The sequence below is a fragment of the Castor canadensis genome, chromosome 13 (genome assembly GCF_047511655.1).
Source record: "Castor canadensis chromosome 13, mCasCan1.hap1v2, whole genome shotgun sequence".
NCBI lineage: Eukaryota > Metazoa > Chordata > Mammalia > Rodentia > Castoridae > Castor > Castor canadensis.
In genome coordinates, this window is record NC_133398.1 from 45,528,841 (window position 1) to 45,551,866 (window position 23,026).

At 39.7% G+C, this 23,026-nt stretch overlaps 1 protein-coding gene across 1 annotated transcript in view; it reads left to right on the forward strand.

Moving 5' to 3' along the window:
* Positions 1–7,755, forward strand: part of Caap1 (caspase activity and apoptosis inhibitor 1) — a 113,159-nt gene extending 105,404 nt beyond the window's left edge. Inside the window, exon 6 of the mRNA XM_074051687.1 lies at positions 7,361–7,755. Coding sequence (XP_073907788.1) covers positions 7,361–7,371 — 11 coding nt within the window. The 3' untranslated portion in view covers positions 7,372–7,755. The remainder of the gene's footprint in view (positions 1–7,360) is intronic.
* Positions 7,756–23,026: the final 15,271 nt, after the last annotated feature.

Below are 23,026 nucleotides of genomic sequence, written 5' to 3' on the forward strand. Positions count from 1 at the left end.
TCCTCCCTCCTTCCTTTCCTTTCCCTTTCCTTCCCTTCCTTCCCCTTCCCTTCCCTTCCCTTCCCTTCCCTTCCCTCCCTCCCTTCCTTCCTTCCTTCCTTGTTTTCTTTGAAAACACAAAACAACTACATTTAAATGGAACAAAACTGAGCAGTGTAGTATTGGTAATGCAACTAATAAAAAGCATAGATGTGAAAGTCTTTATCTGGAGGATTACATGAAGTTACAAAACAAAACCCCTACCTCCTTTTGGTTCTAGCGATGACATACTTTGGCTGCTTATATGATAGGGGATTAATTTATGTATTTCAATTACATTGATCTAATGACCTCCTGGCCTCATTGGCCTGTTAGGAGTGGAATCAACTTAGGAAAAACAAAGATGGCTCTTATTAGCATTTTATTTCAAAGCATCTGGTTCCTTGGGGTTACCTCTAGCAGGAGAGAATCTTAAAGCTTCTATCAAAGCTAGCAGATCTATCTGCCTCCTCACAGTTTTATTACCACTCACTAACTGTGGGTGGTAAAAAGAGATTTGCTGTTATATTAGAACCTGCCTTTGTTCTTCATGAGCTGTGTGACTGAACAAAATTACTTTATCTTCTCTGATACTCAAATTCCTTATTAACAAATAGACAACATATACCTGACATCCATGATTATTTTCAACACCCTGACAGTAAATACTAAAGTACATAAGCATATACATAGAAAAGAGACTTGAAGGAGAAACAATAGAATGTCAACAATAGTTTATGTGTTTCTTTTTCTGTCTATACTTTCCAACTTTCTGTAATAGGCAAACATTACCTTCAGTAGGAAAATTATGATTCCCATTGTTTCCATCGTTTCTTTGTTCAAGCTCATATAGATTAAAATTAAATCCATTGAAGTTTCTTTTCCTTTTCTTCTATCCCATTGAAGTTTTATTCCTTTCGAATGAGGGAGAAGAGCAGATACCCTTTGAAAGGAAGGAAGATATAAAATGTATTAAATTTGAATTGTTGCTATAACAAACTACCACAAATAGCTTAGTGCCTCAAAACCATACAAATTTATTGTCTTGCACTTGAGGTTAAAAGTTGGAAATGAATCTTGGGGCTAAAATCAAAGACTGGGTCTGTCTGATTATTTCTGGTGACCTTGAAGAGAGAGGCTGTTTCTTTGCCTTCTCATGGCTGCCTGTATTCCTTGGCTTGTGGCTCTCTCCCCCATCACTTCAGTCTCTGCTTCTGTCAGTACATCAACTTCTTCCTTTATTAGGACAATACATCAGACATACCCAGGTACCTATCAAAATCTCCCCATTTCAAGATCCTTAAAAAAAATTTGAGCCAAGCTATCAGATGTTTAAAGAAGAACCAATACGAACTCTCCTTAAACTGTCCCATGAAATAGAAAGGGAAGGAACACTGTCTAACTCATTTTATGAAGCCAATATTACTATCATCCCAAAACCAGACAAAGACACCTGCAAAAAGGAGAATTATAGCCCAATTTCCTTGATGAACATCAATGCAAAAATCCTCAATAAAATAATGGCAAACTGAATCCAACAGCACATCAGAAAGCTCATACATCATGACTAAGTCAGCTTCATCCCAGGGATGCAGGGGCGGTTTAACATACACAAATCTATAAATGTAACACAGCACATGAATAGAAGCAAAGACAAAAACCACTTGATTATCTCAATAGATGCAGAAAAAGCCTTCGACAAGATCCAACACCACTTCATGATAAAAGCTCTAAGAAAACTAGGAATAGAAGGAATGAACCTATACATTGTAAAGGCTATATATGACAAACCTACAGCCAACATCATACTTAATGGTGAAAAATTGAAACCATTCCCCCTAAAATCAGGAACGAGACAAAGGTGCCCACTATCCCCACTCCTATTCAACATAGTACTGGAATTTCTAGCCAGAGCAATTAGGCAAGAAGAAGAAATAAAAAGAATACAAAAAAGTAAAGAAACTGTCAAAATATCCTTATTTGCAGACAATATGATCCTATACTTTAAAGACTCAAAAAACTCTACCCAAAAACTCTTAGACACCATAAACAGCTACAGTAAGGTGGCAGGATACAAAATCAACTTACAAAAATCATTAGCTTTTCTAATACACCAACAACGAACAAACTGAGAAGGAATATATGGAAACAATTCCATTCACAATAGCCTCAAAAAAAAAAAAAAAAACAAATACCTAGGAGTAAATTTAACAAAGGATGTGAATGACCTCTACAAGGAGAATTACAAACTCCTGAAGAAAGAGATCGAGAAAGACTACAGAAGATGGAAAGATATCCTGTGCTCATGGATTGGTAGAATCAACATAGTAAAAATGGCTATACTACCGAAAGCAATTTACATGTTTAATGCAATTCCCATCAAAATCCCAATGATATTCATCACAGAGATTGAAAAATCTACCCTAAAGTTCATTTGGAAACACAAGAGACTGTGAATAGCCAAGGCAATACTCAGCAAAAAGAGCAATGCTGGAGGTATCACAATACCTGACTTCAAACTATATTACAAAGCAATAGCAATAAAAACAGCATGGTACTGGCACAAAAACAAACATGAAGACCAGAGGAACAGAATAGAGGACCTGGATATGAATCCACACAACTATACCCACCTCATTTTTGACAAAGGTGCCAAAAATACACAATGGAGAAAAGACAGCCTCTTCAACAAATGTTACTGGGAAGAGATTACCCATCTGCAAAAAACTGAAACTAGATTCATGTCTATCGCCCTGTACTAGTATCAACTCAAAATGGATCAAGGACCTAAATATCAGACCTGAAACTCTGAAGTTACTACAGGAAGGAGTAGGAAACACTCTGGAACTAATAGGTATAGGCAAAGACTTCCTCAATAGAACCCAGCAGCCCAACAACTAAGAGAAAGGATGGACAAATGGGACTTCATAAAATTAAAAAGCTTCTGCACAAAAAAAGAAATGGTTTCTAAACTGAAGAGACCACTCACATAGTGGGAGAAAATATTTGCCAGCTATACATCAGACAAGGTACTGATAACCAGAATATACAGGGAACTTAAGAAACTAAACTCTCCTAAAATCAATGAACCAATTAAGAAATGGGCAACTGAACTAAACAGAACTATCTCAAAAGAAGAAATTCAAATGGCAAAAAACACATGAAAAAATTCTCACCATCTCTAGCCATAAAGGAAATGCAAATCAAAACCACACTAAGATTCCACATCACCCCTGTTAGAATAGCCACCATCAAAAACACTACCACCAACATATGTTGGCAAGGATGTGGGGAAAAAGGAACCCTAGTCCATTGCTGGTGGGAATGCAAGCTGGTGCAACCACTCTGCAAAAAAATCTGGAGACTTCTTAAAAATCTAAACATAGACCTGCCATATGACCCAGCAATCCTACTTCTGGGGATATACCCAAAGGAATGCAACACAGGTTACTCCAGAGGCATCTGCACACCCATGTTTATTGCAGTGCTATTCACAATAGCCAAGTTATAGAAACAGCCAAGATGCCCCACTACTGATGAATGGATTAAGAAAATGTGGTATTTATACACAGTGGAATTTTACTCAGCCATGAAGAAGAATGAAATCTTAACATTTGCAAGTAAATGGATGGAACTGGAGAACATCATTCTGAGCGAGGTCAGCCAGGCTCAGAAGACCAAAAATTGTATGTTCTCCCTCATATGTGGACTTTAGATCTAGGGCAAATGCAGCAATGTGGCTGGACTTGGATCACATGACAAGGGGAGAGCACATACGGAAGATATAGGAATAGGTAGAAAACCCAAAACATGAAAGTATTTGGTGTCCCCACTCTAGAGGAATTAATACAGAAACCTTAAAGTGACAGAGGTTAACATGAGAAGGGGATCAGGAACCAGTGTAAAGATCAGTTAGAGATGAATCAACATGGGTTGTAACACATGTGTACACGAAAGCAATGCTAGGAATATTTCTGTATACTTATCCTTAACTCAACTAGCAAAAAACGCTTTGTCTTCCTTATTATGCTTGTGTCTTTTCTTCAACAAAATTAGTGATAAGGGCAGAACAGGACCTGCCTGGAACTGAGTGGGGGAGAGGGGCAGGGTAGAGAAATGACCCAAACAATGTATGCACATGTGAATAAATGAATAATTAAAAAAAGTCTGAGCCAGGGGTGGGCACTTATACTCCCATCACTTGGGAGGCAGAGGGAAAAGGGTCACTTGAGCTCAGGGACTTGAGGACAGCAGAAGAAAGACAACAAGACCTTGTTTTAATAATAATATCTGCGAAGTCCATTTGCCATAGTAAGGTAATTCATGAAGATTTTTTTTTGGGGGGGCAGCATTCATCCTTCCACATGGTGCTTATTTGAGAGGTGCAAGGTTAAATAAGAACTGAGCAAGGGAAATCAGCAACATAGTTTCTGATAGTGAGAAACTATGAGTATAGTGAGAAATACCAAAACCAAGTGCTTTATAGAGTGTATCTGTTCAGTTCTTACAGATTGTAAGTACGGGCCAACAGCAGTATCAAGGAATACAAGGTGTTTGGGTCTGGTCTGAGCACAGAAGCTGATGTAGCCTATTAAAAAACAAGATGACTATACCCAGCTATGAAAAGCTATCAAGTCCCTTCTCTCGAAATCTCTAAAAGGCCAGAAATGCAGTCTAATATTTTTATGATTTCTTTGAAATGTCAAATTCTTACTGTTTAAAGGCACCAGAAAGAACTCAAGTCAGAGACTGCTCTTTGATTCAAAAGCAACCTATTTTCTCCAGAGTAGTACTAAGATGTGCCAAGAACAATTTTTTTTAAGCAAAAAGGTTTAAATTATTATTTTTGTTGCAAAAATGCCACAGGTTATTAAAGTAACATCAGGAATGGATATAATCAGATCTCATCTATTATTAATGAGGTTCTGTGTTAAGTGATCATTATCGGTATGTGCCTTACACCTAGAAGCTATCGTCTAACATAATAACAACCTGAAATAATGAGTTGCTGGTGTGATATTTTTCTTTTGTGAAGGGTTATACCTATAGGGTTGCTTTTCCTTTCCTTATAACAACAATAATAATAAACTGCAGCATTTTAGACAGAGACAGGTGTAAGTTTTATTTGTAATATAGTGGTTACTGCTTAATGTCTTTACAGTTACGATTTGCTACAGAGCCAACACAGAAATATTTTGAAAAGTGTATTATTACAACTTGTACTGATGATTCCAGAGCTAGAAAAACTCATATGACTTTCTTTAACATCTTCTGTGTGTGTGTGTGTGTGAGAGAGAGACAACAGAAACAGAGAGAGACACACACATGAGAGAACCAAGACATGGTTATGTTTGTAAATTGATGTAGTAAGAAGTTAAATTAAAAATATTTTTTTCTCACATATAAGCCTTTTATCCCCTTTCTTCTCTAAGTCAGAAAAGATATAAATGAAGGCTTGTGAATAGGAAAGAGCGGGATGGGGGGCTCAGGAGAGGTGGAGGGAGAGCTCATCCCAAGTAGTGTAGTTTCCAATACCATCCTTTATACAGCAAGCTATTACATGTAGTTGTGCTGAGGCTTGCTCACAAAATCCTATTTCATTCTTAATGCAGTTAAATCCTACAGGGTACAGTTATCTGGAGACCAGATTGGGCAAACTTAAGTGTCAGGAATGAGAGTGACTGTAGAAATGAGGGAATAGGACTCATGTATCCAAGTACCTGACAACAACAAAATCAGTCCTGAGAAGCTCAGTGTTGGCCAATTATATCTCACCTCCCTGCAGTGGTTATTCCACTATTCTACCATGCCCTCTCTTCATTGCTGGCCTCCACTTCCTCATCATCTACTCACTCCCAACTCTGCCGTGTGACTTCTGCTCTCTGGCCTGGTCTCTGCATTACTCACCAGGTTCAATCTCTTCACAGCACTGAGTGCTGTTGACTAGTTGTTGCTTCTAAGGGCTCTGCTCTCTTTTGGCTCCCTCTGTACCAGACTTCCCTGATTCTTTTCTTACCTTCTTCCCACTTTGCTGTGCTGACTTTGGTGCCTCTAGCCCTGCTCCATAGTGAGATGTAGACTTGAATCATCACTCACTAGCTGGATAGCTCCACATGAATGGTCCAAAAGCGTCTCCATCTGCACAAGTGCAGTTTTGCTTATTGACTTCTCTAGTCTCTCCAGTTCCTCCCTCCCTCCTTATTTCCTTCCCTCCCTTCCTTTCTCTCTTTCTTCCGTTTCTTTCACATTACTGTGGTTTGTACTCAAGACCTCATGCTGACTAGGCAGAAACTCTACCATTTGAGTCATGTCCCAGACCTTTTTTTGCCTTAGTTATTGCCTGAGACTGGCTTCAGATGAGATCCTCCTACTTAAGCCTCCCACATAGCCGGGATCACAGGCGTGAACCACCATGCTCAGCTTATTGATGGTGGTAGTGGGGGCAGGGTCTTGCTAACTTTTTGCCTGGACTGGCCTTCAACTGCTATCCGCTCTGATCTCTGCCTCCCCAGGAACTGGGATTGCTGGCATGAGCCACCATGCCCGGCAAGCTCTCCATTTTCTGTCCTCACCAATATTTGGTTAAAGGCCTTCTCTTCCTTTGATTCCTTCAGCCTGGAAACATCTTTGTTGCAGTTGCTAGGTTCTGTGCTTTATTGTTTGGCCAGGTATTATGTCTCTCCCCTCATTTCTATTCTATCATTGTGTAGATAATTACAACAACCTCTTTAACTGGTCTTTCTGTCTCTAAAACTAGCCTTTGCTGCTGCTAGATCTAACTTCTTAAAATAGTGGTACAATCATGACACTGATAGTACTACTTCACACGGTAGATGCTTAAGAAATGTTATTTGACTATTTCCTTACCATCAGTGACTTTATCTGATTATCTGGAAACAGCTCTAACATCCTGCTTTGGTTGGACACTTTATATAAAGGATGGGGTTTTCATTTGACTTGTACTTGAAAATCTTACAAATGATACATCTGGACTTAAGTTTAAATAGTAACCTCAATATTGATGGTTCGTTCTGCACTAAAGCTCTTTCTTTCTGCCCCATGGACTTTATCATTGTCAGAGTATCTTAAGCTCTAAAATCAATGATGTTCAAAACATAGACTCTACTGAAAGATAGAGAATTGGGCCATTTTCTATGAGGTAGACTATTTGAAATACCACTTTTCTATCTATAAAATAAGGAGGTTTTAAATAGTGAGCTCTAGGGTCTATTCTGCTTCTAAAAAGTCTGTGTCTCCTTAGAACCTTATTTATATGCTAAGTCAGGGCTTGAAATGATTTATAACAAAGGCTTACATACTTTTGTGTGTGTATGTTTTGTAGTTTTCCTTTGAAGCGACCATGAATATGCTTTTCTCAGATCTCTGACTGCAAGTAGTGTAATTGCTGGAGCCCCAGATGGCTACCTGTGGACATCGGTCCCTGCACTGTCCGGGTAAGGATTCCCAAAGGCTGCTGCCAATGACTGAGCAACAGAGAGTAGAGCAGAACCACATCCGGGAGACACAGGACTCCATTGACTGGTAACTTTGGCTCAAGACCTCCCCATCAGCCTTGCTGAATTTTTCCCAGAACAAAACTTCATATTCATACATTTTCAGTTTTCCTTTCTTCTCTTCTCCTCACTCTGATTGTGCTCAGCCTCCTCTGGTTCCCTCCTCATTTTCTCTCACAGATTTTTCTCCTAATAAAATCTTCTCATGTTTGGTGACTACTTTTTGGATGACTTGGACTAATACATAACCTGCACTCGATGTCATAAGATCTTTCTTTTTTTACCCACAGGAAAAAAATGGAAAATTTGGCTTGGTTTAGTATTGCTATGGTTTGAATATGTTCCCTCCAAAATTCAGGTGTTGAGACTTATAGGCCATTGTGATGGTACAAAGAGGTGGGGCTCTAAAAGGGTGACTAAACCATAGAACTTGTTCCTCATGAAGGCCCTTATAAAAGTGGCTTCAGAGCTGGCATAGTGGCTCAATCCTGTAATTCTATCAGAGATCAAGAGGATCAAGATTTGAGGCCAGCTGAGCAAAAAATTTGAGTGATCCCATCTCAACCAATGGCTGGGTGTGGTACATGTGCCTGTCATCCCAGCTATGTGGGGAAGCACAAATAGGGGGATTATGGTCCAGGGCTGCCCAGGGATAAATCCAGACCCTATCTCAAAAAATAACCAACACAAAAAGCTGGCGGTGTGGCTCAAGGGGTAAAGTACCTACCCAGCCAGCATGAAGCCCTGAGTTCAACCTCTAGTACTATTAAAATAAATAAATAAAAATTTAAAAAAAGTGGCTTCCTGCTGCTTTTGGTTTCCTTCCCTTTTTCCTTCTGCTTTGTGAGGACAGGTTGTTTTTCCTCACATAGGGATGCAATATCAAGGTACCATTTTGGAAACAGGGACTGGCCCTCTGCAAAGATCCAAAACTGCTGGGTCTTGTTGGACTTGCTAGCCTCAGAACTATGAGAACTGAATTTCTACTCTTTATACATTGCCTAGTTTCAGGTATTTTGTTATGCAGCACAGACTAAAACAAGCGCAATTTGTATATCTGCAACCACTCCTGCAGATTTTCTTTGCTATAACACAGACATCCAATTCACTCACTTTTTCTTTAAAAAAAAATTCCCCCTGAATTATAAGCAAATGTATAATATGTATAGAAGAAAAATGTATGTGAAATGAGAAGAAAATTACCTATAATCCTTCAACTCTCACATAACCCTTCCTTGCTGGTCTTTTGTACCATGAACAAGTAATTTTTATAGCAACAACAAAAATTGATGCTTATAATGTTGGATTGGAAGAGCTGGCAAACTTTCAAAGGTTCAGGTTCGTGAATGTTTTATTGGCCATGCAGATTCTCTTGCAGCTTTTCAACTCTGTTCTCATGGGAGGGAAGCAACCATGGGAACATATGAAGGTGAGACTGTGTTCAACTAAAAAACCATGTGGTAGGCTGGATTGATGCTGCAGTTTACTGATCTATGATTTAGTAAAAGAAAAAATCTTGTTAAAATGTCTAATCTATGACTAGACTTAAAGTCACCCACCCAGTGGGGCCTGTAGAAATTATCTTAAGGACTTTTATAAAACGGCAGCTAAAGCAGGGGTCCCTAGCAGTGTCCTGGCAAGAGTGCCATGCTTGCGTCTGTTGGAAGGATCCCGGGCTAGAGGGGAGAAGCCATGGAATGTGTGAGAAGCTCATGTTGTGCCTGGAGCTTTCTCCTGAAGAACTAGTTATGACTTAAAGTGAGGAAGAGAGTAACTAAGCTGACAGCTACTTTGTGGTCTTTCATTGTCCTTAGGCATGAGTTAAGTAGGTTGCAAATTCTTCCTAATGTGCTTTTCTCATTTAATTTTGTGGCTACATAAACTTTCATAGCAAATAATGAGTTGGGTCTGCAGCCCAAATGGTATGGATTCTTGATGTGTCTGGAGACTGCCTTCATGACCTGCTTTTGCCAGGCACTGGCTAGGCCCAGCAAGCTTGTTTTGGCTTGATGAAGGATACTGCCAAATTCAAGGGGAACACACCAGATAGTTCCTTGGCCTCATACCCACTTTCCCCTCTCCACAGAAATGTTTTTCCCCAAGAATTGACAGCTGTTCCTCTTGGGTCAGAGTGAATTTGTCCCTCAGCTAGAATTCTGTTTGTGTCTGTCTTGATTTGAGCGTTGAAGGCTAAATTCTTTCCTCGGAGTCCTGTTATCAACATCCATGCTGGCATTCCTATTTTTCCACATAAATGAGCACTGACTACCTATTCTCTAACCCATCTGCGTCAATGGCACCTTGCCCGGCTGCTGGCCTGGCAGGACAGGCCTGCTGCAAAGGGCTGGAGTTTGCATGAGTTGTGTTTGGAGAGATAGCTAAAAAGGGCGGGGAAGGGGAGTAAATGGGCCTGGGGAGAAGAGACAGAAAGTCACTTTTTCTTGCATTGCCTTCAGTCTGAGGCTCCAGGCCTCTCATGTCTGTAGACCCTGCCTTCTCCCCCAGGAGTCTCCCTGGGCATGCAAACTGCTTTTGTGCCTGGGAGATTGAGAATGCTGGAATCTAGCTCCAAGGCTCTGCCCAGTCACAAACACTCAGAGGACTCAGCTCTCAAGACAAAGAGTGCCATGGAAAAATGAGATTATAAAGTGATAATGCATAGTGTTATCCCACTAAGACAAAAAAGTGTGTGTGTGTGTGTGTGTGTGTTACTATTTCTGGGTGGTGGAATTATGGACCTTTTTATTTTTCATTTCTTTTTTATTATCTATTATTATACTTTCTAGCGCAGATATGTGGGTGATGACAAAAAACACATAAAATAAAAATAGCTACAACATATTAGGTATAAGAAAAGACTTTAGTGAAAGTTCTAACCTCTGACTGAGGAAGAATTTCTGTAACGTTGACTGACAGGTCAGTCAGTCAGCTGGTGCTAGGGAAGTTCCATCTGGGACTTCAGGACACCAAAGCAAGGATTCGGACGGTGCAGTGGCTGGAGCAGAGGCGAGTGTCAGTTCTGATAGAGTGAGAGTGGAGGGAGGACAATGAGCCCATACTTTAGCAGGAAAATTGGAAGTGTTACTTTCTCTAAGAAGCCTTTAATTGTCCCCACCATCCCCAAGCCCAGGGAACTGGGAGGGCTGCTTGCTCCGTTTTCTGACTCCCCAAAACCTTTGCGGGCTGCTAGCAGAGTGCATTTCCCATTTAGTTGGAGTCACAGACACAGTGCAATCCTCTCTGCAAGATGCACAGGCTGGTGGAGGAGAGGAATCATGTTAATACTTGGAAGAGAACCTGGCTGATGGAGGGTGATGCTCAAAACAAATCTCCCCACTCCTCCCATTTTTACTGCTTAGATCATTGTTTTTATTGTTTATGCTTTTGTGGTAAAATATAGACAACATAAAAGTTATCATTTTAAGCGCACTGTTCGGTAGCACTTAAGCACACTCACGTTGTTGTGCAGTTATCCTGACCATCACAACTTTTTCCTCCTCCCAAATGACCCGATGGACAATCCCTCCTTCTCGTCCCTCCCCCAGCCTCCAGCAACCACAGTTTTATGTTGCCTCTGAATTTGTTTATGCTAGGTATCTCATTTAAGTGGGGTCATGCCATCTTTGACTTTCACCACTGGCTTATTTTAGTTAGAACAATGTCCTCAAGGTTTGCCCACTTTGCACATGTCTTTCCCTCTACTTGTTCTGCCCTTTCTATAGCACCCTCTGTCATGTTCTAGCCCTGTCTTAGGCACAATGGGATATTGAGACATAAGATGAAGTCCTACTTACAAGACATGGGTTGCAGCCTGTGTCAGAATTTCTTTCCTTTTTAAAGGATGATTAATATGCCATCGTGGGCTTGTGCTACATTTTGCTTATCCATTCCTCACTTGATGGACACTAGGTTGCTTCCACTTTTTGTCTGTTGTGTTTAAAGCTGCCATGAACATGGGTGTACAAATATTTGAGTCCTGCTGTCAATTCTTTTGGGTGTATCCCCAGGAGAGAAATTGGTCAGGAAAACAACTTTTCTGCCTGCTATGAGGTGGAAACAAGACAGAAAGGGGATCACAGCTGTAGGAGTCCATATATAGCTAGGGAACTACATGCCACAGATTCACCTCCTGAGTCAGGAACTTTCTGGGGTCAGTGCTAGGAATCTGTATTTCAAGCATCCTCAGGTGATTCTCATGACCAACTAAACGAGGGGCCACAAAACTCATGACTGTCCAGTCCTCTTCCCACTCTATAATTGGATAAAACTGTTTTCCCTCCTAGCCCCATGGCTTCCTTGAAACCCTTGGATATTTTCTTTGTGGATGGAAAATAATTTCAAGACTTTCAGAAACAGATCAGTGTCCATTTCTCACAGGATTCAGAATGGTAAGCCAAATTATTCCTATTAAAGAGTATTTTTGCCCAGGAAGAGAAGCAAAAACCCCGACACCCATACTTTAAGCACTTGGTATATCCTTGTCTTTACCTCACACTTTTGCCACTGATTCTGTCATTAGTCAACACAGATCTACAGTACTACGAGTAACCATTTATTGCACCAAAGAGCATTCCTGGCACTCTTGGAAATATTGTGTTTAAATTCCCCCAAATCTTTTAAGGCCCATGGTCATGTACACTTTACAATTGAGATCTTAGGGTTTTTGCCTGGAACCATGTGATAATATATACCTCTGTGTGTATGTACACACTGCCGTATCAGACATTTGGAATCCAATAGTGGTTGGCACTGGGGTCAGAATCCAGCTTTCCTGGTTCCTGTGCTAATGTACATATAGAGGTTTGCTCCCTTGAAAGTCTGTTTTTGCCTTCCAGCTGGACTTCATCTCATGCCTCCTTATCCACTGCATCTGGGATGGGGGTGAGGCACATAGGGGGGCAGTATAGATGTAAGGAAGAAACGCCTGTCATGCAGAATGACCCCTCAAACAGTACAATTCATATGCACGAATGCAAGTGGGAATGTTGTTCTTCTCAGACTCTCAGCCTCACTTTCCTCATCTGTAAAATGCAGAGATTAATACCTTCTTCAGAGGGTCATCATAAATAGAGATAAATGCACTCTGCACAGAGCTTGACACGTGGTGGACAAAGTAAATATCAGATCCTCTCTAACTTCCTTCCTAGGAAGGAGTATGCCACTCTCCAGGAGAAGGCTGGCTCACCGATAGAAGGGGGCTTCATTGTCAAGGCAGCTGGGGCTACCAGAAGTTGGGTCAAGCTTTTGACTCAGGAAATGTATTTACATCACATTGTAGATTCAGTTGTAGATCTGTGTTGAAATCTGCATTGTTATCAATAGCTGAGCGCTGAAAGCAACCCAAATGTCCATTGATGAATGGATAAACAAAATGTGGTATGCACTAACAATGGAATATTATGAAGTCTTGAAAAGGAAGGAAATTCAAATATATGCTACAACATGGATGAACCTTGAGGAAATTATGCTAAGTGTCACAGAAAGAAAACTACTGTATGATTCCACTTTATGAGGTACCTAGAGGAGTCAAAACTCATATGAACAAAAGTAGTATGGCAGTTGTAAGGGGCTGGGGAAGGGCAAATGTGGAGCTGTTTAATAAACACAGAGTTTCAGTTTTTCAAGATCAAAAAGTTCCAGAGATTGGTTGCACAGCAGTATGAATGTACTTAATGACACAGAAGTGTACACTTAAAAATGTATAGATGGGTACCTTTTATGTTATATGTATATTAGCACAATTAAAAATAAAAAATACAAAGAAGAGTCCAGGAGTTAGGATTTCTATTTTATTCCAGCTGCACATAAAGCCACACTTATTTCTTCTGAGTCCAACCTGAGAACCTGAAGTTGTTTTTTGGAGACAGAACTCCATCCATGCTGCAACAGGTGGGAAATAGCTGCATAATTTTCAGATTAGCAGACTTTCTCTGCTAATGTCTTCCTAATTATCATGTAGACTTAGCATCGAACCATAATTATTATCAGTTAATTAGACCTTAAAATGTATCTTTGATAATACCTCTGGCATTTAATTATGTAACTGGTAACTTATGAATGTTATTAAGGGGATATATGACTTTAGCAAAGTGTAATTAGATCTCATTTTTGTTTCTTGATATCATTGATTGTTATAATAGTTTCATAGTCTTTATAGCTTATTTGGAAATGGTCACATTAAATTGATGGTCTATAAAACAAGCACACATTTTAACAAATACTTTTAAAGCATATTAAAAAGACTCAGGCTTTGAGAAAGGGAAAAGTGGACAGTCATTCTTGGTACTACTTAACAAGACTTCATAATAAGCAAGTTCCCTGTTTTCAAGTCCATTTTTTAAAACTTAAAAGCAAATAAATTAAGAATTTACATCATAAAAAATTAACTCCTACTGTTGGAAAGCAGAGAAAAACAACTACCAACCTATTTCTATTATTATGAAAGTAATAAATATGTTTTCCCAAAAGTAGACATTTAAAATGTCCTGGCACACATTTAAGAGATGTGCAGTGAATCTTGCTCAATGAAGAGTCTGTTGTTAGAACAATGTACTTAATCTCATCATTGTAGGAGAATTGAAGGTCAGCGGGAAACCAGTTCATGTAGTGGCATTGGTTGGTAGATTCTAAGTCCCTTGAGGGCAAAGATCTGTCCATTTTGTACTGCAATATCATTTATAATTCCTAGTGATGTGGTCCACACAGACTAGGATTTAATGAATATTCATTGCCTGTTGTGTTAGAGAAACTCTAACACAACAAAAAGAAATTAAAGAAACTGCTTTCTCTCTGAAATGGGGACAATGTGACACACCTTGTGCAAACAGGTGGACATTGTGACCTGGGGTCACAGGAGGCTGGATGAGTAAGGAAGGAAATTACAGACAGGGAAGGGAATGGGGAGGAGGATCAGGTATGAAAATAAGCTACGGAAATGTACTTCAAAATTGAATTTATGCAGCTCATTTAAGATGGATAGATAGACTGATTTATATACTTTTAACTCCATGTCCTGATTTGTAATAAAAATATGACAAATTAGCTGAATTTTGAGTACTATTTGAAATGTAACACAGATGGGGAAGCTCATTGCTCAAAGACACAAAGAATGAAAGAAATCACAGTCTGAAATTGCAGAAGTGTATGCATCCATCATTAACCGTACATTTCTGTAAACACAATTCTCATTTTTCAATTGAGATTAAATTAGAAGATATTAAAAACATATTTTGAGAACATAGCTCTGATATTCACAGAATAGCACTGCCCTGATGGCTTCCTTTTGCTAAATAGCACTTTGCTGGTTATATACAATTTAAGGGACTGAATAAGAAACCATTTAACCCCTTTTCTTTTTTCAACATGATCTTTTCCAATACAGACAGCCTTGATCTGAGTATTCGTGTACACTAATTTACACTTCCTTTAGCTGACTGAGTGATACTTGTGTAGAATTAGAGCACATAGACAATATGCCTGTGTCAGAGGTTGCAGGACCAGTGGAAAGAAAGCCAAACCTGCCAAGGGGGAAAATCCTGGTTGTGTGATTTCTGAAGCTGTCCCCACCTGTAAAATGGAGCAATGAGTATCTTTATTACAAGGCTGTTAGAATAAGAGAAAACATTGTAAAGCATGCAGTTAGTGCTTAATAAATGGCAGCTATTTTTCCTTTGGCATTGAGCAGAGAAAACCAATTAACCAATGAAGAACAGATGCTGTGGCTGTGCCTTGGGAAGAGCTGACTTGGTTTCCCCAAAGCAGTGTAGGTATGTTTCATTTTGGGGAAGAGCAGGGTGGTGATGTCTTGTAGAGAGGCCTGGAGGAAAGACCAGGTACCCAGAGTTTAGCTATTTCTGTTATGGATTAGAGTTCCTTCAAAGAGTCATTTACATTGCAAGTAAGAGATTGAGTTAATCCCTCAAATTCCTATGATAATGGAGGCCTAAGAAGACGAATAGTGGGATTGGAATCAAATACAAAGAGACATGTAATTTTGATTCCCAAGTCTTTGAGCCTGTTTCTTTCTGTAAAATAGTATAAAATCTGTATTTTATCAGTCATTGAGAAAAATAGCATATTAGTGAATGAAGGAGCTTCATGGTGGGACAAATGTTCTTTCCATGTCCTGTCCCTTCTCAGCCACTCTGTATGTCAAGGACTATACCTCAGGCTACTTAGTCACAAATATATCCCTGAAGTAGGCATCAGTAGTGTTGCCTAGCAAGGAACACTTTCTGTTTCTGAAAGGCCTTGGCTAGAGAGAGCACCTAGAGTCTAGTCCATGTGGGGCTGCATCCCTGTTTATCTGTCCTAAATTCTTTCCACCGAGCTACTACTGGATTAGACACCCAAGGTGAGGCATTGTCTGTAGAAGGTCATCTGTCACCGAAAGAGGGAAGGGGTTCAGGGGTGTTTGTATAAATTTCTCTTACCATTTTGTGCAACTCCAATTAGTTCAAATTAAGTAGTTGTTTCATGGGGGAAGACAGACACATTTAGCAATGTAGAGTGTAGTAGTAGGCCTAGAATTAGCCAGATTTGTGGTTAAATCTGACCTCCCGTTTTCCACTTCTATGCCAGTTAACATCTCTAAGACTCAGTTTCCTCCTCTTTGAAGGTGGGGGGGCAGAAAATAGTGTCCACCTCGTAGAATTTTTAGAGATTAAATGAGATGATATTGTGACATTGTATAATTTTAGCACAAAGCAAATGGTTCACAAGCAGATAAAAGGTTGACTTCTGGGAACACATTTCTTTTTTTAAAGATGGAGAAAGTGAGACTCAAGGGAATTAGGTAACTTGTCTAAGCTGTTGCACAAAAGGGAAAACTGGACCCCTATCTCCTGTTGTTGATGCAGGATTCTTTCTATTGCAGCATCCTTTAGAAGTTAGTTTTTAACATTACACCTGTGCTGGCAGAAGACATAACAATATGTACTGAAAGTTGTTGAATAACGGGGGTAGGAAGGCAGGGGTAAGGGAAAATAACAGCAGGGGTGAACAGCATGTGTGCACTGGGATGCATTGAGAAACCCCTTTGAACACTGACTTTGGAATTAAAATCGAAAGACAGGACTGTGAAACAGGTACAATGTATGTGTGTGGGGGACTTGTGAGAAGTGGGAGGTGAATGAAGATGAGGGAATGTGGTTGATATACTTCATATACACATACAAAATAGAATGGTGCAACCTCTTGCAAATGCTTTAAGTGGGGTGGGGAGGAGAGGGTGGGGGCCATATAGCCAATATGCAATGTAATCCTAGTTGGAATTGTCACAATGAATCCCCTCTGTACAATGAATGTATCCTAAAAAAAAAAAAAAGTTAGTATTTAAGAATCATTGCAGCTGGATGCAATGGCTTATGCCTATAATCCTAGCTATGTGGGAGGCTGATACGTTGTGGATCACAGTTTGAGACCAGCCTGGGCAAATAGTTTGTGAGATCCCATTTCTTTTTTTAATTAAAAAAATTTTTTTTTTATTATTCATATGTGCATACAATGCTTGGGTCATTTCTCCCCCCTGCCCCCACCCCCTCCCTTACCACCCACTCCGCCCCCTCCCTCTCCCCACCACCCTCTCGCTACCCGGCAGAAACTATTTTGCCCTTATCTCTAATTTTGTTGAAGAGAGAGTATAAGCAACAATAGGAAGGACCGAGGGTTTTTGCTAGTTGAGATAAGGATAGCTGTACAGGGAGTTGACTCACATTGATTTCCTGTGCATATGTGTTAGTGAGATCCCATTTCTAACATAACCAGAGCAAAATGGACAGGAGATGTGGTTCAAGTGTTAGGGTGCCTGCTTTGCAAGTGGGAAGCCATGAGTTCAAATCCCACCCCCTGCCAAAAAAAATTACTGCAATATAGCTGCTAACATACAATCATATTTTTGAGGAATTTTTCTATTTATAATGCTTAGTATCTCAAAACCCTGGATAATAAAACATAGAACTGCTTTGCATGATGTCTCATAGTCTATCAAGGAGGAAGTGATAGAATTAGATTGCCATTATTTTCCTCTTAGAGAATCTGGCTGCTGCCCCCTGGTGTTGATAGTATAAAATTACATTTCGTAGTAGCTCTGCCCCATATCTAGGTTTGAGTCAAATGTTTATAAAAATAAATTAAACAAACACCCTTCTAAACCAAATACTCATGCACATTGCCTGGATGGGGGTATGAAGTTACTCTCCAGAGACCACCTGAGCATGCCAATGAGTAGCAGAATGACTTCACCTTTTAACACAAAGGAATCCATTTCTGAGAAACTATCACAGGCAATTTGGTACAATTGAACTTCATCTTTAACCTTTTACTATGATTTATGTGATTAGGCCACTGAAGGAAGTGGTTTTCAACAGCATGATTAAAACACTTGAGGAAGTAATTTCTGTCTTCAAGCACCTTATATGATTTTTTTCTCTTTTTTTTGCTAAGTGTTTGTCCTTTCTCATCAAAAAGAGCCAGGAAATGAAGAAATACTGACTTTTAAGCATTGTTTTGGACAGAAATAAAAGATAATAAAACAGTAGGTCTTTAGCAAACCTGTGCTGTAAGGTTTCTTCTCTGATGAACACCAGGACTGAGGAGCCCTAGTTGAGCATGTCCACATTGAAGAATTTTAACCACTAACCCAGGATTGTTCCCCCTGTAAAAATTTACTCTTGAAAGTAAATTTTACTAAGCAAGACCTTGTTTTAAGAAACAGCATCAACACATGACTACCATCTACTAGGAGCCAATTTTATTTTAAGAAGATATTTCAATACCAGGAAAGTAGGAAGGACACAATTTTTATAATAATAGGTAATGTTATCCAAGAAAATTGTATCAGCATTTGGTTTTCTCATTTTTTCAGAAGGCAAAATTAAGCTATGAGCCAGGTTTAGAATTCCCTGCTAGAGTGACCTTCTCAAAACTGGTTCAGACTAGTTTTAGGTCCCCCAATTCCATTCTGCTCCTATATTTGCCACTGTACCTCAAAATATCTCCAGAAGATCTAAAATCAATGAAATCTATAGGTAACATAAGTTGTACCACATTATTTTAGGCATTTTATTTTAGGGAAGAGTAATGTAAGAATTGAGGTAAGAGTAGTGAAATTTGCAGATCTGAAGATTCCTAGTCATCATTTTGAACTCTTCCTGTCCTTTGACATTTTCTTTACAGAAACAGGAGCTTGTGCCACTGTCTCACAGTACTTCACATCTCATCAAGAAAAGGATACTTCTTTCTAGAAGGAGTAGGTTGTGGGTGACCTATCTGAGTTCAGTGACTCACTGAGCAGTGATTAACATTTAAAGTATATGCAAACTAGACTCCTAATTAAAGTCCAATAATGTAAGACTTTGAACCTATTCACTGCCTTTGGAAATAATCATAGATGCCTGCTGCTTATCATGAAAAAGTCATTAGGGCAAATGACCAACTTCCCCACCTTCTCCTTTCCATCAACTGCAAAAGTGATTCTCCATTTGCAAATAGTACATGTTGCAGAGTCAAATGTCTCCTGGTAGCTATAATTGTTATGCAAATTATCTTGATTACAGAAATAATAAAATCTACAGAGCTCCTATGATAGGTGAATTTGCAAGAATGCACCACAAATTAGGAGAGGGTGGACACTGGTGTTGATCTGAGGGGTCATCCAGAACGCTCAATGGCAGTTCAGACATGGCAGTGATAAGGGGGTAGTGACCCTCCCATTCCTGTGCCTTTTGCTTTGCTGATGATTTGTGGAAGAGAGGCTATGAAAAACAGAGAGGGAATCAGAAAAAGTTAGTGAGCAGTGTTGTACCCTAGAGTCACAGCTACTCAGGAGGCTGAGGTGAGAGAACCACCTGAGCCCAGTAGTTTGAGACCAGCCTGGGCAGCAGAGTGAGACCCTTCTCAAATCAAAACAAAACAAAAGTAAGAAATAAAACTCACAAGAGGTCAGAGATTGGAAATATTCAGGAACTAGATGTTAGTTGCAGATTGAAGAATTAGTCATCAAGTGGATGACTCCAGGTCTTCCACCAGCTGGACCAGTGTCCAGTCTCCTTGGACCATGACTGCAACAGCTTCTGAGTGCTGGGGTGATAGAACCTAGGAAAACACTTCCCTTGGTGGCCCTATGTGATCATGGAGAGCCTGTAGCTCTCTGTTTACATGGGAAAAGTCTTTCAAATGAATTTATAATTTTATACCCTGGTGCCCATGATGAGTGGGGTCTGGCCAATTTCTAAGAGGCTTTCAAGGCATCTTTCCTACTGTCCTAGGGCAAAGTGCTTGACTTCTTTTAAATTGCTCTAATCTCTAATAACCACACCCATCTTGTCCCAAACTTTCAGCTTGGATCCTTTTCTTGTCATGCTCTGCACATTTTTTGGAAACTTCTGCTGTGCTTTTTGCTCTCAATTCTCACTGTAAAAGCAGCCAGCAATAAACATGCAATAGCCTTGAAATTTCTCCACCAAATTAATTAGTTCATCACCGTTAAAGTCAGTCTCCTACAAAGTTTCAGGTAGACAAAATGTAGACAAGTTCTTTGCTAACATATCATGAATGGCCTCTAGTCCAATTCCCAACAGTATCCTTGTTTCTGTCTGAAATCTCATGAGTCACATCTCTAATGTCTTCATTTCTTTTTACATTCTGGTGCTCTGAGCTACTACCAAAATCAACCATTAAGTTCGGCTTACAGCATTCTAGGGCTTCCCTAGTCTGCATCTCAAAACTCTTCCAATTTTCCCCCACAAATCAGTTTCAAAGGCTTAAGAGCCACATGGTCAGGTTTAGTCACAGTAATGACCCCACTTCTCTGGTACCAATTTTCTCTACTAGTTACTTTCTTGTCACTGTGACACAATGCATGATATAAACAACTTAAAAGGAAGAAAGATTTATTTTGGCTCATGGTTTCAGTGTTCAATCGACTACTGGTTGACTCCATTTGCACTTGTGCAGATCATGGTGGTGAGAGCACGCAGTGGAGCAAGTTCTTCATGTATGGTTGATAAGAAGCAAAGAGCTGAAGGATAGATCTTGTCCATGGCTCCTTCCTATGTCTCTCTTTGTTTCCTGGTTGCCATGAGGTGAGCAGCTTTCCTCTGCCAAGAACTTTTGCTTTGATAGATTTTGCCTTGTTACAGGCCTAAAAGCAATGTAGCCAAACCATGGACTGAAATCTCTGAAATGTGAGCCAAAATAAAACTTTCTTCTTTTAAATTGATTTTCTCAGATGTTTTATCAAAATGATGAAAAGAAAATGGGCTAACTTGACAGAGATTGAATTCCTTATTTCTTCTAGGTCTCACCATAGTCATGATTCCTTTTATGAATGGCATAATTCATGTAAAATAAATGTTCTATTATCACGTTACGATTGTGCAGTTTCTGATTTGTTAATCTTTTGCTGTTTTTCTACATCTTCCCTTTACTCACTGTTCTATTTAGGGATGAATTAGGAGGACAAGGTTTGCTTCTTACTTTGGGCTTGTGTCATGAAGCCTAACACTATAATTCTAATACTGCATTATTCATCTAATAATATTCTTATATTATAGATAAGTCATAAGATTCAAACACGTAGAGAGGTGGCAGGACATGTGGGAAAATGAGGGGTCTGCATCTTATCTTTAGTTTCTTCTTCTGTAAACAGCTATAACTTCCTTTCTTCCTCCCTCCCTCCCCTCCCTCCTTCTTTGCTTCCCTTCCCTTTCTTTTCAGAGCTGGGGATTGAATCCAGAGCCTTGCCCTGTGCACTCTCACTGAACTACATACTCAGCCCTTCAGCTGTTCTTTGGCAGCTGAATTGGTACCTGGCTAAGGGAAACCTTATTTAGCAAAATGGGTAAGGTCTTAGACTGTGAACCTAGGTTTCCTCATTTCAATTTCTGAATCTGTCACTCCGTAGTGACAGTTGGATGATTGTGGTAGTCTGGAAAATGGATCCCCAAAGAATATGTCCTTATGCCTGGAACCTATAAATGTTACTTTATGTGGACAAAAACATCTTTGCAATAAGATTAAATTGAAGATTTTGGGAGGATATCATCCTGGATTTTCAGAATGGGTCCTAAATGTAATCATGTTTCCTTTTTTTTATGGTACTGAGACTTGAACTCAGGGCCTACACCTTGAGCCACTCCACCTGCTCATCTTTGTGATGGGTTTTTTTGAGATAGTATCTTGTGAACTATTTGCCTGGGCTGCCTCCTGAGTAGCTAGGATTGTAGGGGTAAGCCATTGGTGCCCAGTATCACATATATCCTTTTAAAAGGGAGTAGAAGGAAACTTGACACATGCAGGGAAGACAAGGCACATTTGGAGTGATGTGGCCATAGACCAAGGTATGCTAGCACCACCAGATACTGTAAGAGGCAAGGAATGGATCCTCTCCTAGAGCTTCTGGAGAGAGTGTGGCCCTACTGACACTAATTAACCCAGTGTCACTAGTTTTGGACTTCTTTCCTCCAGAACTGTGAGTTTATATGTTTCTGTTATATTTAAATTACTATTGTGGCTTGGATATGAAATATCCCCCAGAGGTGTCATGTGTTGGGAGCTTGGTTCCCCACTGGTGGTGCTGTTTTGAGAGGCGTTGGAAACTTTAGGAGGTGGGACCTAGCTGGAGAAGTAGATCACGGGGGCAGGTCCTTGGAAGTATCTTCTCCCTGGCCCTTTCCTGTCTCTCTCTGCTTCCTGTCTGCCATGAGATGAACAGCATTCCTCTACCACATTCTTCCGCCACTATGATGTTCCACCCAAGCACATGAGGCCAACAGAACATGGACTGAAACTTCTGAAAACAAGAACCAAAATAAATCCTTCTTCCTTTAAGTTGTTCTGTCAGGTATTTTGGAAACAGTGATGCAAAAATAACTAATAAGATCATTAAGTTTGTGGCAATTTGTTATGACAGCCACAAGAAACTAGTGCAGTGATGTTAGGCTTATTTTTGACTCATTTTCCTCAAGTGTAAAGTAAAAAATTTATAACAATATCTACTCCATGAGATTAGTAAGATTAAGATTATGTATTTATGACATTAATCTTTATAAGGTCCCTAAAAAAAGTGAATATTATTCATATCTCTATATAAATATATTAATTATATATATATATGTTTCTCTTGAACATTCTACGTGTACATACACATCCCTGGAGGCAGAGGCAGAGGATTGTAAGGCCCTAGGGAATGGCAGTATCGTAAATTGGAAGAAACCTAGGTCTCTAAATCACCATGTGGAAGAAAGCCATCCATTGACTGCAGATTGACACGTAAGTAAAGAGGTTTATTTCTGTTTGATGTGATGAATAATTAATTTGGTGACTTATTGTTACAGTAGCCGGTATTATACTAACTGATACAACTTCAGAGTTCTTTGCATTTGCAGGAAGCACAAAGGTCACCAACTTAGCTTTTCAGACCTTATCTCTTGTTTGTGGAAATGTCTGTCAGGGAGAAAGTTGTTGATGCGTGTACCCAACAATTTTAATCTTGA